The following is a 17,839-nucleotide window of genomic DNA, read 5'->3' on the forward strand; positions in this document are numbered from 1 at the left end:
AAGAGGCTACAGCTTATATGTCAAAGTGAGTAATAAAAATAGTTATAATTCGCATGCAAGCTCTGCCGCTTAGTGGCTATATGATCCTGGGCAAACAATTTACTCTCGGTCAGTCTCGCACTCCTACTCTATAAAATGTGGGTGGTACTACCTATATTATCTATAAATTAACAAATGAGCATGTATTAAGCATTTTATTGTGCCCTGGGAATACAAATACAAAAATCAAATACTTCCTGCCTTCAAGGAACTTACTTTCTAATAGGGCAAGATAGATTATGTACAGGAGCTGTGGCCTCAGAGCAGTGTTCTTCTCTGGGAAGGCTACCACATGACCTATTCTTCCCAGGAATGGTAGTATTGACTCGATTAATATAGGACTGAGGTCTGAGAGATTTTTGTGACCTCTCTCACCCATCAGGAGCTCAGGGCCCTGGGACAGATAGGGAATGCCACTTCGGAAGCCAAGTTGAAAAGCTTAAGGTATATAAACAGTTTTAGGTGTGATAGATAGAGCACTATGCCTGCCAGATTTGTTATGAGTTGTTATAACTTCAGAATGTTTTAAATACATTATTTCATTTGATCCAAGTAACCAGTGTGAATAGTAATATTAATAATAGTCTTTTAGTAGATTAAAGGAGAGTGAGGTGAGAGTATTGGACCTGGAGTCAGGAAGACTCCCCTTTCTGAGTTCAAATCTCGCCTCGAACATTTACTAGCTATGTGACCCTGGGCAGGTCACACTTCACCCTGCTTGCCTCAGTTCCTCATCTGTAAAGTGAGCTGGACAAGGAAATGCAAATCACTCCAGTACCTTTGCAAAGAAAACCCCCAATAGGGTCATGTAGAGTCAGACACAAGTGAAAAAATGACTGAACAACAATAGATTAAATTTGTACTAGGATTTTTGGAATATGCTCTGCAGGCATATCTCTATATAGATATTAGATACACACATAGAGTACTTCCTTTACAACAACCTTGTGAAAATAGCAAGTTGCGTATAGTATTTTACTCAAATTGCAGATAAGGAAACGGAAGCTCATACAAGCTAAGTAGCTTCATCAAGGACTCAAGATACAAGTGAAGTGATTGAGGTGCAGTATTTGATCTAAGGTCTTCTCTAAGCTTTCAGAGCTCCCTCCCACTGACATGTGCAACTGGTCATAGCACGGCGGCACCATTACATACTTTTCTTTGAGAAACAAGGAATTCAGTCATTCTAATACATGCACTGAATGCCCCATTAATTTGATTTATAAGGAATAAAAGGAAACTGTTCTGTTCAGGGAAGAGCAACTGCAGGATAGAAACAGAAAAATGATTCAAGTTACTGAATAATTAACATATTTTTCCCTTGACACATCAGGATAGTCTAAATATGAAAAATTGATCTAGTACAGAAAAATAAGAGTAACCACTGGGAGAAGTGAAATATAGAATGTGTGCATATGCACTCACACACATATCTCTCTCTCTTTCTCTCTCTCTCTACATATATACATATATGTAATGCATGTTAGACACATATAGCATATATGTCGATACATATATATATACACATATATGCCTATGTACAGGCATATCTAGGGATATGTGTATGTAGATTACACATTCTCCTGAAGCTTCCAGCAAAAAGTAGATTTTTTACAAAGAAAGCTCTTCATACTCGCTCATCATTTCCAGGGCTCATAAGCAGCAGTGGAGGAGAAGCATGTGGCATATGTAGGACAGATAGGTTTCAAAGAAAAAAACAGTTATGTGGCGTTTTTCAGATTTTGTAACAAATTGGCAGCAATTCAAAAATCCCTTTTTCTTCCACAAATCCTAGAATTGTGCAGAGGACAGACAGTATAGTGTAGTTTAACGCCTTTGTTTGGAGTCAAAAGACCAAGGTTTAAATTCTGCCTCTGATATATTCTGGGTAACCCTGAGCAAGTCAACCTCTTAGGGATTTGCAACTCTCTGAGCCTATAAGTTGTGGAGAAAATGTTGGTTGACCTTCAATGGTAGAAAAAGTTCTCATGACAATTTTCATCATGTCAATGTGTCAAACACGTGGCCCATAGTCCACGTGAGGCCCCAAAACTCCTGGGTACCACGCAGGATTAAAATATAGTTCCTATCTGATTTTAATATATTGAAATATTAGGATATTAGGAAATATTAGGATAGATGATTGATAGATAGATAGGTAGATAAACATGAGTTTTCTAAGTCAATATATGGCCCACCAACACCCTTATGTACAGTTGAGTGTCCCACCTGTTTCAATTTGAATTTGACACCACTACCCTACACCCAAGGAAGTATAGATCTAGACTCCCTATTCTGCACCCCCCCCATCTCCCTGACATTTACAAACTGTGAAAAAGAAATCACTCAATCTCTAAAGGCTTCAGGCCTATTATTTAATTGATAGAGAGATTATAAGCTGCATCGTGTAGAGTAAGCTACAACACAAAGATGAGTTCTCTATGCTAAAGGAATGACTTTATATAGTCATGTGTTTTAACATGACTGAAGTCAAAGTCAGTTGCCAGAACTTACAGAAATAACTGACCTACACGGTTGACAAGACGTCATTTTTGTTACTGAAGCACCTTTTGTGATCCTTTGCTCATCATTCAAAATGCCTACTGAAAGGAAGTCCTACCTCTGCTTTCACTGCCCCTCCATGAAGTTTCTTGTCTTCTGCTTTTCTGCATTGTGTTCCAGTTCAATTTCAATTAAGTACAATCCAACTTACAATTATGACATGCTTGCTGCATGCTATCAGCAAGGAGCTCAGAGGATCCTAGGAGTTAGAGTTGGAAGAGTCATCAGAGACCTTCTAGTCTAAACTTTTTACTTTACAGATGAGGAAAATGAGGCCAGAGAGGTTGAGATTGGAAAATATAAAAAGAAGTGTTCCTCCCTTAAACAAGCCAAAATGTGTGCCAATAAGGGAGACTAACACAAAATGAGGCACTGCTTTGCTTCTGGCATCCTTTTATACTTCTATGTTGACTCTCCTATCAATTATAGAAGAAACATTTTGATTCATTAGAATTATCTTTTAATCCTCAGGGACAAGAGCAGTGTATTTTACACACAGTAGACTCTTAATGGCAGAGCAGGATGGCCCAGTGGATAGAGTGTGGTGCCTCGAGTAAGAAAGAGTCCTCTTCCTGAGTTCAAATCTAGCCTCAGACACTTTCTAGCTGTATGACCCTGGGCAAGTCACTGTTTTCCTCATCTGTTAAAAGAGCTGAAGAAGGAAATGGCAAAATACTCTACTGTCTTTGCCAAGAAAACCCCAAAATGGTGTCATGAAGAGTCAAACATGACAGAAAGACTGAACAACAGCAGGGTCTTAATATATATAATCTTGTTGAATTGAATTATCTTTCAACAAGCTTTCTTATTTGCCAATGCTAAAATTATTTTAAGAGGTCCCTGATCAAGGCAACCACAGAGTTAGCATCATTCGAAAATTCTCTGAGGATAAATGTTAAGAAATGCATAAAATAGGGAGATATTTTCTGGCCAAAAGTGTTCACCAGTTTCAGGGAAGATGTTCTGCTCATGGCCACATTATCTAGGATTAGAAAGTTGAAAAAAAAAATTGTAACCATAGAGCTAAATGCTGAAAGTCTTGTGTGCTAGTTACAACCCATATGGGTTGAAGAAACAATTGAACTGATGCAAGTTAGCGCTTATTTTTCCAAAGAAATGTTGATCTAATGGTAAAAGGTCATTTTTTCTTTTTGATTCAAGATTTAGCTTGACCAATGAGAGTTTTCAGAACTACCACTACAGGTGAGATATATAAGCACATCAGGCTTTTGAGAGAAGAGACTTTTTTCCCCCATCTTTCAAAACACCATAATTGCTCACTTCACCATTTAAATTAATTCAATTTTAAAAACACTTATAAAATGCCTAGTACTACAAAGCACTGTGCTAGAGAAAGTAGATACATAGACAAAAACAGAAAAGTGTCTCATTTAAAGGGGCTTCCACTCTATCGAATTGGAAACTATGGAACTATTCCATAGCATAAACAAAGTGGCTACAAGGTGAAATATATATTTGTAAAAATGGGGATATATTCACCTTTTCTATTCAACTAATATACAAAACTATACTTCTAAATTTTTAGTAATTATCGATTGAATGATGGTAATTTCCATTTCCAGGGCTGACCTGTTGATTTGTAGCCCTTTTTAGTTTTAATTTCCACTTATAGAAAATATAGATAATTATATTGCACTAGTTAAGAGGCCTAATGAGTTAATGAATGCAGAACATTCTGCCTACATTTTAAATACACATTAAATAAAATTATTTCAGGCCAAACTTATTACTTTGATAGGAATTTTCTTAGGACACAAAGTTAATACTCATTCTTTCCTGATGTAAAAACTTCTTTCCAAAGATATTAATCACCAACAGTGGCAAGCAATTGGCAAAACTAAACAGATGGCAAATGGCAGTGTATCTGTGATGATGTTTTACCTTTTCCCATTCAAATTCTTCATATGGAGATGAATTTCCCTTGTTCAATATCTATTGTCTTATCTACAAATCAGAAAAACTTTGATAAAGGGATCAAATACCTCTTAGGCATTCCTTTAGTCCCTCTCAAGTATTTCAGGATCTTTTCCCCTATGATTTAATTATATATTTTAATAGTGTTCTTTTGTAAATAAGGAAGCTACTTCTTTTCCTAGAAGGGAGAGAAAATATTTTTTTTTCTTTTTTGATCATCAATATAAAAGTAGTTGATAAATTCAATTTCTGATAAGAGTATGTGATTATTTAGGAAATTTGTTTACAACCACCATTCTAGAGGATTCATAATTAAAAAGACTACCCATGTCTTGAAAGAGTGGTGATAGGTGCAGAGTAGAGATTGAGACATAGACAAGCCCACAGTTGGACATGGCCAATGTGGGAGTTTGTTTTAATTCTCTCTCTCTCTCTCTCTCTCTCTCTCTCTCTCTCTCTCTCTCTCTCTCTCTCTCTCTCTCTCTCTCTCTCTCTCTCTCTCTCTCTCTATATATATATATATATATATATATATATATTTGTTACATGAATTTCTCCTTTTTTTTTTAATGGGGGGATAGGAGAGGGGTGTTAAGAGGTGTTGGGAGAGAGAAAAGGCAAATGTTGATTTATTTAGAAATAAAATTTAATTTAAAAATGAGTTTGTTTTTATGCACATATTTGATATGAAAGCCTTTTTTTTTTTCATTTTATGTCCCAACTTCTTCAGCTTAAAAATGCCAGCATCTGTTAATTTGGGAATCAAACTGTCTTTCACGAGAATTTTGAGTAATGAAGATTTTAAAGAACCATAAAGTGCTAAAGATCATTAGGGTATGACTTGCATAAAGACATACAACTATCTCATACTACATAAAGCCTAGACTCAAACCCAGGTCTTTTGATTCTAGATTCAAGGGACTTCCATTACATTCTTGTTGACCCTTTCCCACCCATAATAAATTACTATGTCTGAGAGTAGAACAGATGGTATGTAAGGGAGATTGCTTTGAATTTTCATCTATTCAGTGAAACAAACTGTGGGAGAAGGTCCTGGAGGGCTGAAGGATAATATTTTTTTTAAATTTTTGTTTTTGTCCTGAGTTGTAATTTTATTGGTGTTTGGAACTTTGAGAGATGAAACTCCCTTTACACAATGCAGATTTGCAGCTATTATGCAACTTAACAGTCTGAAAGTCATTTGAGGTACCGAAAGATCAATTTGTAACAAAGGAAGGGCTTGAACCCAGGTCAACCTGACTCCAAGGCCTGTTCTATACTCACTATATCCAATGCTTATACCATGTTGTTTATCTTAAAGAGAAAGTAGGTGATTAAATGTCATTGTGAATTTATTTAAAACATTAATTGAAGATTTCCCCTCTTCGTGACATGTAGATTATCTGTACTTACTCTATTTGTTTTGTTATTTTTTTTTTCCCTACAGCGGCGTCCCAGCAGATGGCCAGCAATGAAGTTTCGAAGAGGCTCTGGACACCCTGCATACGCTGAAGTTGAACCTGTTGGAGAAAAAGAAGGTTTTATTGTATCAGAGCAGTGTTAAAATTTCTAGGACAGAACACCAGTACTGGCTTACAGGTGTAAGACTTTAACTTTGCCTATATCTTTAAAAAAAAATTAAAAACAAAGAAAAAAATAAAGGCGCCCTAAGCTGCTGTAGCCTGAACAGGGGACAATTTCCGGATCAGCCTTGCCCAAGAGAGCTGGGGAAGGGAATTTGCAAAAAAAACACCATATTACGCTGTGGAGTAGTTTTCTTTAATGAAATGACGTACAGTTCACTTAGAACATCTCCAGTGGACTGGTCAGAATTCTGACACGACTGCCATGCTGTTGGCTTAGGTGTTGGGTTGCATAAGAATCAAGGGAAGAAATAAAGCTTTAGTCCACAAGGGTTCTATCCCCTTTGGTTCATGTTTTCTGGGGTCTCAAAGGTAATAGGTTTTGCAAATTGACGTTTTTAAAGGAAAAGACAATAATTAGTATTTTAAGATGGTAGAACAAAACCAATTCATGCGGGCAAAAGAGTGATTACATATAAAACAAGCAATTTCCAATCTTCAAAATTGCGAAGTGGCAGTAGAATTTTGGTTATCATGGTCCATTCTCACCTGTTCAGACAAGTTCATTACTCTAATGTGTGGACCATATTTCAAGAGGAAGATAAAATTGTGCCTCCCACTTTTTAGGAGATACGCATCCTCTCCATCGACAAGTCATAAAGACATTACAAGTTTTAGGTGAACTTTTGTCAAAGAAGCTCCCAAAGGCCTCTTTGGAGAGGCATAGCTTCTGTTTCAGAATGTCAGATCTGGATTTTTTTTATTTTTGGAGAAATGCTGCCTGCATGGTCCACCTATGGAATGAATGAACGTAAAAGATGGTCTTGGCTCATAGAAGGGAAAGGAAACAGGAAGAGTTTCTCAGGCATTTTGTGAAGCAAAACTATTGAGGGATTTCAAACAAATAGGTGTGGGTTTGGGTTTGTTTTTTATTTTTTATTTTTGCCATGTCAGCACTAATGGCCTGTTTCATTGTGATTCTTGCCTAAGAAGCCATTCAATTTCCAGCACACATCCCCAGAGAGTTAAAGAAAAAAAAAAAAGGAAAATGTTTTAGAACCCTGCTGATTCATACAGTAATTTTGTTTAAAGCACATAGTAGTTGCATAAATATAAATATATATATATAAATATATTTTTGTTTATAGCTAACACAAGGCAGGCTCTTGTGACTGTTAAGACTGCATTTTGTCATCTGGACAAAGAAAATGGATTGCATTACTGCATATTTCCATTGAGTTGTAAAATAATCCTTAATATTAGAATATTTTTATGTCCCAAGGGGAAAGTGGTTCATTCAATTGCAGTACCATATGTTTTCCTGCCTACATGAGCCACTTTTCCACTCACATCAACCCTTTCCTTCCCAGATTAGGTTAAGAAGACATTAAAAGCTCCTTAAATGAGGCCATCACTTATGTTGGCCTGGTTGGACTAACCACCATCCAGATTGTTAACATCCCCCCCCGGGAAAAGGAATTTTAAACATTCTTTGAGGAGGAAAAGGGTTATATACACTGAACTTCTAAAGTTGAAATTCAAATAATGTGTGTATGATTCCATTGCCATCTTGACTTATGAACCCTTTACATTCTGTACAAAGTGATTCCTGTCAAGGTACGGTGTTCAACATTTGCAGGTTCAGGTCTCAAGTAGCACGCATATATATATATCTATATATCTATATCTATATATATATCTATATCTATATCTATATATATATATAGATATATATATATAGATATAGATATAGATATATATAGATATAGATATAGATATATATTGTAAGTAGCACCTTACTAACATGTTAGAATGTATAGACAGTGTCTGAATCCAATGACTTCAATCGACTAATAAATCATGATTCTCCTTAATAACTGTCTTCATGAAGTAAACCAGTACTGTTTTTGTTTTTGTATAGCACAGTTTACTTTTTATTTTTTTCTTAAGTTATCCAACATGGCATTTAACCTTTTTTCATGAATTATGTAACAGTCATCTTAAAAAAGTGAGAAGCAAATGAAAATGAAGGTTAAGATGACCATCCTACAGCCATATGCCTTCTCATTTTGTATGAACTGTTCCAGCACATGCCTTGTGGGGTAGATTTAGTTATGTAGCAATCACCAAATGACTTGCCAGTTCTACTGGTGCAGCTGGTACTCTAAGAATATTTAATGATCGTGTAGACAACCTCCTTCTGAGATGAGATGCTCTGCTCTGGCTGCTTTTTACGATAAATTTGTCTTCCAGTGGCAGTAATTGACAAATAGTTCTGTTAAACCTAGATGCAAGTATGATTTCCTGTACATTAATGGAGGAAATAGAAGATATTCCAAAGCCCATCATTGCTCATCAGATGCATTATAAGGATTGACAGTTCTGTGAAAATTTTTCACGACTTTAATCTGAATTACCCAGTTTGCCTACATAGGAAACATTCAAGACAACTTTATGGTAGAAACACATCAGAATTTGGAGGGGGCTATCAGGAAGAAGTCCTCGCAGGTCAGATTGAAGATTTATTAAAATTTAATAGTAAGATAGCAACTTTAACTGACATCTTTCCTCTTTCATGCTTTCTATTTCTATTTCATTGCTTTTTATTCTATACTCCTATTCTGTGCTTAGATTCCCCTGCACAATCAAAAGAAAATGGTATCTTAGAGTATAAAATGGAAATTGGACATTTTCTATAGAGAGTGTGAATATGTTAATAACATGCATTAGTAACTTGATTGTGGCACACATATCTAATAGCCATAGAAATTACTGCAAAGCAAAACAAAAAAACACCAATGGAGAAAATTAAGTTGAAATGTTGCTTGATTATACTGTGCTACTGTAGTGTATAGTGAGAGCTGGTGCTAAGGATCTCCAATATGACTAAGGGCTAATAAGCCTGGCATAAATTTGACTGTTGACATCAAGACTTCTCAAGTGGATGTTAAGCAATTGTTACTGGACTGCTATAAAGCCATAAACCAATTATCTAACCCCTTTGAAACTGCTTCCTCATAAGATGGAGAACATGACATTGCCTTGATTATTACAATTGTCAACATTCACATTAGAAAAGATAAATGTGGGAAACTTAACCAAAGTCAGATATTAAGATGGAAAAATACAGACAGATTAGTACCTTTGTAAATATTTTTCATCCCCTTTTCCATTTCACTAAATGAATTATTACAATTTAAGCCTCATAAATATTTCCTCTGAGCAGGCATCAAATAGGAATGGCTTATATACACAGCACACAATGCCTTCTTCCTGGTGGATATTAATTTAATTGCATAATCTTTACAGGAATGTTGACCTAACATACTGTACTAGCTCTGTAAAATCTTAGATTTTTCTCATTTATTATCTAATCCAAATCCCTCATTTTATAACTGAGGCAGAGAAGGCCCAGAAAATGAAAATGTTCTGCCATCGTTAGCTAGGGCCTAGAACTCAGGCATTCTGATTCCCCAATTCCCCATAATTTTCATTAGATTTTTGCCATCTACCAGTTCTGAAGTAGCTAAGGATAAACCAATGGTTATATTAAGCAGACAGTTCATCTCAAGGCCTACTGCATTTATTTCATTGTATTTTCTATTGTATCATGCAGTAAATCTCTCATCATGTTACTGTATGATATTTTTTTACAAATGAGTTTATATTTTAAATTGGTCTCCTTGACAAGATAATCAGGTATTGGCTCATAGAGTTACTTAGCTTTTTTGATCTCTTCAATCTTTGCACATGACTTAAACTTCTTTAAGAAGTGGTGATAATCTGTCTTAATTTTAGGCCCTTTATCCACTCCCCAACATTCACCATCAGCAGCTTAATGAGATCGTCTCTTTGTTTTTTTATAATTCTTGTTCACTCTGACATGTGTTCCATATGTGTGTGTGTGTGTATACATATATATACACACACACACGGATACATATAGACATACATACATATATATACATACATACATATATACATACATACATACATATATATATATATATACATATATATATATACATATATATATATATACATATATATATATATATATATATATATATATATATATATGTATGTGTCTTGAACAAATGTTGCAATTGGATAGTGAACTAAACCCACAAAATAAAAGAAGTAGGATAATTAGTTGCATTGCGTTTGGGAAATTTTGAGGTGTTTTTAATGACCATAAGCTTTAATTTGAAACAAAAATCCATCCTTTTAACATTGATATTTGTATGGCCATGAATGTACCTATGAATCACGAAATCCTGACTGAAGGATTCCTCTTATGGGTCATCCAGTGAGCAAAGTAGAATTTGTAATGGGTTCTGATAGATTGCAATATATCACTAATGGAAGATTCCATGGGAGTGGGCATAAAAGATAACAACAGAAATATTTATGCTCAGAAAAGGAGGTGAGTCAGTCAAATAAGGTGGAAGAAAAATAATTGGACAATCCAAATCCCTAAATAGTACCTATGACATATGAAAAGGCCTATTAAAAAGACCTTCAGTAATATGGGTTGACCCCTGTGCAAAAATATATGGCAGGACGTGGACAGGACCCACAAAGGATAAAAAGGTCTGAGTCAATTGTGATCAACAGCTTTGAAGGAAATACCCAATGGATTTATCTAACTACCTAGTAAGTGGTAATAGACAGCCTCCTTGCCTAAAGCATGTGAGCATTTAGAGATTTGAGTATTGAAAATAGCACTATCTGGTGATGTAATTTGCTATAAAATATATTTCTTTGTACTATAATGCAAGTTATCCAGAGATGATCCTGAAAATGACTTGATTGGGCTTTCCATTCAGAAAAGTCTCGACTTAAATACTGTGATAAACTTCTTTTGGTAAAGAGACACCCCTATAACAGTAACAGCAATGACTGAGGAGTTGTTCAGACTTGGTTTCGAGGCCTAGCTTTGTCACTGACTAAATGTGTGATCCTAGGCATTACGTAGTCCTCAGAGCCTTAATTTCCTCATCTGTGCAATGGGGGACTATAAAATCTGCCTACCTCAGTAGTTTGTGATGCAGGGGAGAGCACTGGGTCAGGAGTTAAAAAGGGCCATGGCTCAATATCTGCTTCCGATGCCTACTACCTACATAACCTTTGGCAAATTGCGTAACCTTAAGTGGGCTTCACTTTCCTTATTGGTTGATTAGACTACCTGGCCTCTAAGATCCTTTCCAACTCTAGTCTTATGACCCTAGAGTTGTTATGAAGATCAAATGGGATAAGGCATGTGAAAATGTCCTGTGAATGACCAAGTATAGTACACATCTAAGGAGATGACAATATTCTTTATTCTCGTTACAAAGACTATTCTCCTCCAGCTTAATTCCATTTTTAATTGTGATTGGTGGCAACCAAGTGATTTCATGCTATCACTTATGTACTTGGTCCTTTACTGGGTTCTTCTTTTCAATTGGGTCAGTCCTTTTGAGTAATGTTTTGGGTTATAATGTTGACTTATTCTTGGTATCCTCATGATGCCCAGTTTATTAAATGTTTTGTTCACCTGTCCCTGAAAAGAATTCTAAAAATCTAATGCAAAGAGCATATTGCTTTCCTTGTTTCTAATCACAATGCTTTGCCAGTGCTTTAAACTGTATGCAACTTTTGACCATAAGTAATCTTCTTTGACCAAGTGTTGAACAAATTAGCTTGTTGGCATTACATGGAACATACAATTCAAATTTTCTATCCCATTCAAGACAACTTGTTGCTCATTTTGCAGCATCTGATTGGAGAATTTTTATGAAAAATAAAATGTCATAGATTGTGTCATTTCGTCTTTCCTTCCAGGGATAGAATAACTGCATTTCCCAGGCCAATTTAAATAGTTAGCCATGTAACATCATGAGGTATGGAATTGGCAGAAACTTTCAAGATTACTTAATCCAACCACCTTATTCTGAAGATAAGGAAACTGAGGTCACAGAGTGAAGATTTGAACCTGAGCCTTCTTCCTCTAATTTCACTGGCCTTTTTTTCCCTACTCCATCACATATTTCCCTTTTTATATGTAATATTGTTTCACAGTCGCTAGAGAAATTATGAGACTGCAGTTTATTTGAATCTTGCTCTTTTGAGGGAGAACATTGTTTCATGCTTTTTTTTTTCCACCAGTGTTTCTCTCATGGCTTCTCAAATTTTATTAGCTTTAGGATTCTTAAAAAATTCCAGAAGCAAAGCAGTTTCAGTAGTTTTTAGGAATGCGAATTATACTCGGAAGATCAATAAAATAACTGGAAGCTAAAGAATCAGATTTTTAGGTCCACAGGTCCTCTCTCCCTCATTTTCAGTTGTACTTTTAATCCATCCCCTTCATTAGTGTAGTGTTTGTTAGAGTCTAGCTATGGGTGTTCAAGGTGCCATTGCAGCTAATTGCTTACAATGTTCATTTTGCAAAATTGTGAAAGCTCCTTCAGCAAGCAGGATCCTACATGGCCTTTTCTTCACCTCCAGCTTTAGAAGGAATGTCCTCATTGCTTTGAGGGAGATCTTCCTTTAGAGGTATTTTTCTAGTGGCTGATTAACCTTGCTAAGTTGGAGGATGCAGAAGATGAAGCCATATAGGTAGTCTATGTTGCAGATGTAATGGCTGACCTAGACCTTAACACTTTTTATCGTATAGATTTGCTGTCTTTGACAGAGACTTTTTTTTCACATATGGGCATTTGTACACTGTGCGTTGAAGATCTGTTCACTATCCATCTTCATTATCTGTTCCACTTGGTCCTTAGCCTCTGACCTTATAATCTGCATGAAATTTGGAACAGCCTTGTTGACTCAACTTTGGCTTTATTCAACAGTGTAACAAAGGCAAAAAAAAATTCTTCAGACATCTTCAAAATGTTCCTTTGTAGTTCTTCCTCTTGTTTCATGGAAGAATGGCCCTGAGTTAGATAGATAGATAGATAGATAGATAGATAGATAGATAGATAGATAGATAGATAGATAGATAGATAGTCAGTCAGTCAGAATAGGTGGAGCTGACTGTGGCTTACTATTGATATTTTCCAGAAATGTTTTCAATTGTCTTCCCCATTTGAGCAAGAACACTGACCCTCAGGATTAGAATGCTCAAGATGGTCCAAGGTGTCATTCACATTATTATCTCATTTATGTACTTTACTATAAATGATATTTTCCCCCAAACCATCCCACAACTCTCTCTATTCTTACTATCATTAAGTATGATGATTATTAACTAACATGGGAATACAATAGAGTTGATTAAATATGCTATGTTGGGTTTTTGGAAAACTTATGAAACCAAAAAAATCAAGTTGTGAAGGAACAAATAACTATCTACATGTGATTGTAACGTCACATCTAACTTTACATGGAGACATTTAGTCTTACTGTCTTTCAGCCTCAGTCAAAAAAAAGTCTTATTTAGGGACTTTACCTCTTTTCCCAAATATCTAGAATTACTGATCAGAAAATGGTTTTAAAAATCAGTAGAGTAATGTATTAAAAAACTCTGACTTAATGATGCATCCATTTTGGCCAATTTTAGTTTGCATAAAATTACCTCAGTGATCCCCACTATTCCTTTGTAGCAATGATTTTTTTTAAAAATGGTGCCCTCCCCTCAGTGTCTCTGTACTCATAATTAATGAATGAATCAACAAGTGTTTGTTAAGTGCCTACTGTGTGCCATGGACTGTGCAAAATGTTGGGAAAGCAACACAATAGCTTTCCATGACCTAAGTGTCAATAAGGTATTGTGTAGCCCTTATTTATAACAGTATTTTACATTTCTATAGTATTTAATGGTCTGCATAGTACTCAACACTTCTCTTTTAATCCTCACAACAATCCTGTAAAGTAGGTACTATTATTATTCTCATTCCTCCAGCTAAGGAGATGAAGACCCAAAAGAAGAGAAACAAGCACAAAAAGAAGAGTTTCTGAGACAGGATTCGAATTCTGGTCTTCCTGACTCAAAGTCTATCACTTTACCTATTATATCATCTTAATCTTACCATAACAAGATTTCAGTTACATTGTTACCTCCTATCCAGTCCTTTAACTTCCATTACAAACACTGCATCATTGCCCTTTCTACTTGAGGGAAGGGGAATGGAAGTGAGGAACAGGGGGTTAATGATTTTGCCGAGCTCCTAAAGCCTTGCCCATCAGTCTTCCCAGCTTCAGTCAGTACAAGGAGCAAATGTACGAGTGGGGCCACATCAAAGTCTGAACAATTAGGAGAAGCTGATAGACAAATTGTGCATGCTAGAGGATATGGACCTATCCATGTCTCCACAAAATAAGAGCATAGCCAGAGGGGTGTGGAATTTGGCATAACACTCATCTCTGCCTCCGTCATGGCACCTATACAGTCTGCCAAACTATGTAATTAGGTTAATTTGGATCTGAGGTCTAACCAACAATAGATTCCCTCCCTGCCACTGCCTTTATTATTTAATAAGAACAGATGTGTTTGTTTGGTTTTTTCCTTCATTTCGCGTCACAGGAGAGCGTAAGCCAGAAAGAATTTTCCTGAAGGAAGAGATACTGGGAATCTGGGGCAACTCTGGGGAGGGCCCACATTTTATAGGCTTTCACTTGCTTCAGAAATGTCTTTTGTTGAGTTCTCATATATAGTATAGTGCAGCAATCTTTACACTGAGAATTAAAAGGGAGGGAAAAACCCAGATTGATATATTTTTAGCTCAAAATCAAGTCTTCTCAGGTGCCCTCATTTTGATAGCACTGAAAATAACATTAGGGGAAATCAGGTCTTTCTTTTTAAAAGGCATTCTACTTATTAAAGGAGTGTAATGAAATCTCTTCAAAGTCATTTTGTGTATACTGGAACATGGGCACAAGTGGCCTGGTGGGAGAGAGAATATTTTTCACTAGCTTCTAAGAAAGAAAAAAATCTCCCTCACTTGTCTGAAATGGCCCCACACAGGGGCACTTGGCTAGCACCTTGGAAAACTACTATTTTCAAGGCAAAAGGAAGAAAAAAAGCCAGGCTTTCTGGTATGCCAGTTGGGATCATGGGGATATTTACTGCCTGGAATTTATGACTTTTTTCTGGTAATTCTGTCTGTAGGCATTTGAAGCATTACAGTGTACAGGGAGAAAAACTCCACCGCTCCTCAGGCTGCCTGTCCTTGCCTGTCCTGGTAAAGAATATTCCTGCTGCATTTCTAAGTATAATTACTATCTTTGTCTGGGTCAAAAAGACATGTTCAATAAGCACCTACTATGTGCCAGGCATTGCAGTAAGATTGCTTGGAACAGGATGGGGGAGGAAATCTGACCGTGTATAACTGAGTCAAAAGTGTATCAAAATGAAGAACCCAGACAGGGCATGATGCAAACACTTGGACAATGAGTTTTTCACTATCTTAATAGGCACTGTGTCTCATCTCAAGGACCTTGTCTTTCAAGGGAATGTAGGGTTTCCCAAAACTTATTAAGAATAAAACTTGCAAAAATGAACTATTTGGACTTGTACCAGTACTTTGGACATCATTCCCATTTTTCCTGCCCTGGAAATGGAAATGTTTCAATCTAGGGCTACATTCTTCAGTAACAGATGTAATTGTTGATTTTGCTTTTCTTGAATTACCTGAGCCTGCAAATGTAAAACCATTGTGTCTGAATTTGCACTAATGTTTGATAGCAAAAGAGGTGTGACATACAGGAGCCCTCTGCTTAAATACAAGAATATGCAGATATTACATATTTTCTATAAACTACTCCTGATTGTTTTTAACTATAAGATTACATGTCTCTAAGTTTGAATGTATTCCATTACAAGATATTGATTTACCACTTATTTTTTTTCTGGGGATTACTGTATTGTTGCAATAATTCATTATATCCTTTCCCCGTACAGCTTTTTTGAAACCGACTTTCTTTGCATTTTTAATTTTGGTTCTGCTTACAGTATGTTGGGAATCGTTTCTTGGTAGCAAATGTAAGAGAGCCAGTATATTAACTGGGAGGGAGGCAGAATTCATATTCAGAGGCCTGGAAACTAGTGATGATCAAATACTCTTCTTGTCCTCTTTGTTGATTGCTATTTTCACAATTAATTTCATTCTTCACTTTTGGTTGATGTCAGCAAATTTGGGATTTTAGAAGGGGAGAAGAGAGCAATTTCTGTAACACTACTGTCAAGTTTGACTACATATTAAACAATAAAAGTGGTTTTGTTTTAATTTTTTTAAACACCTTTAGCTATGTCTGTCAGAGCTTTTATTTAGGAATAAAATCACTGACATTTGTATGGCACTTGAAGGATTGCAAAATATCGTCAAATACCATCATATTAGATTGTTACATATCATCTAATTTGCTTCTTAAACCAGTCCAATGAAGTAAGCATTACAAGTCACAGCATCGTTAAACCTAGAGATGGAAGAGACCCTGTGCATTGTCAGGCAGCAGCACCCTGGTGCATAGAGAGCCAGGCCTAAAGGAAGCCCTGAATTCAGATGTGACTTCAGACACTTACTAACTGTGGACCCTGAGCAAAGCACCTATTTGCCTCACTTTCCCCAAATGTAAAATGGGGATAATAACAGTACCTACCTTAGAAGGTCATTGTGAGGATCGAGATAATATTTGAAATATGCTTAGCCCAGTGCCTGGCACATGATAAGTGCTATAAAAATGAATTATTATTGTTATTATTAATCCAATCCCTCATTTTACAGATGAAGAAAAAGAAGTCTGGGAATGTTAAATAATTTTCCCAAGACCATACAGGTAGCAAACATCAGAAGCAGATTTTGAATCCAGGTCACCTGGCTGTAAAGCCAGTGCTCATTACACCAAGTTAAACCGCTTCGATTATTCTACTCCATTTTTAGATGCCAAAACTGAAGGTGAGAAAGGTTAAGTGACTTGCCTAGGACCATGAAGATAATGAGTGTTGGAGGGGAGATTTTAAACCAGGTCTTCCTGATCATAAGTTAAGCACTCTAGTTACTCCATTTTGATGTGTTTATTTAGGAATACCCCAAATCATCTCATCATTGTCTCTCTGAGAAAGTCACCAGTTTTCTAAGCATTTATGTGTCTTTGAATAATTGTTCTTTTCTTAAACAATCCTTCCATCTCTTTAAGAGAACAATGCTAATTAAATAGTCATTTCTAGTAGGACCTGTCAGAAGCTACAGCCAAAGGAATAAAACACAACTCTAATATGGTGAATTGGGGTGAAATTGTTCTCAGCTGATGCCCCCCTTGCTTAGATTCCCTTTGATGATGACTATTTTAATTTTTGAGTTCCAAAGGCACAAACTTTTTTTTATTTGTTTTCAGTTGTTGTTGTTGTTTTTCCATTGAACATTTTAGTGAGAAAGTTCTAAGGTCATTCAAGTCATCAGATTGTCTAAATTTAGCTCTCTCTTTGGCTGCTTAACTTGGTTGAAAAAATAGAGACAATAGCAATTCTTTATGGCTCCTCCACTCTTTCCTCCTTTTAATAAATGATAAGGACTATGACAGTTTACCTCGCAGGGCATTTTGAAAGAATGAATATAATGATATCTCTATACTGTGTACATCCTTCAGGAAATCAGTTGTTTTGGTTTCCAGTTGTTCTTCCTTGTAAAATCCATCACCACTGGAATGCCAGTTTACACACTCACACAAGATTGGCCAAAAAAAAAAAAAGGATAATTTTGGAGTGGAGAACATGAAACTCTTTGGAGCACCACTCC

The 17,839-nt window shown here is 36.1% G+C and overlaps 1 protein-coding gene across 1 annotated transcript in view; it reads left to right on the forward strand.

Moving 5' to 3' along the window:
• Window positions 1-16,348, forward strand: part of PLXDC2 (plexin domain containing 2) — a 495,943-nt gene extending 479,595 nt beyond the window's left edge. Inside the window, 1 exon segment of the mRNA XM_020966887.2 lies at window positions 5,984-16,348. Within this exon segment, the coding sequence (XP_020822546.1) occupies window positions 5,984-6,100 (117 nt within the window). The 3' untranslated portion in view covers window positions 6,101-16,348.
• The last annotated feature ends 1,491 nt before the right edge of the window (window positions 16,349-17,839 follow it).

This window comes from Phascolarctos cinereus, unplaced genomic scaffold, assembly GCF_003287225.1.
Source record: "Phascolarctos cinereus isolate Bilbo 61053 unplaced genomic scaffold, phaCin_HiC Scaffold_1;HRSCAF=81, whole genome shotgun sequence".
Lineage (NCBI taxonomy): Eukaryota > Metazoa > Chordata > Mammalia > Diprotodontia > Phascolarctidae > Phascolarctos > Phascolarctos cinereus.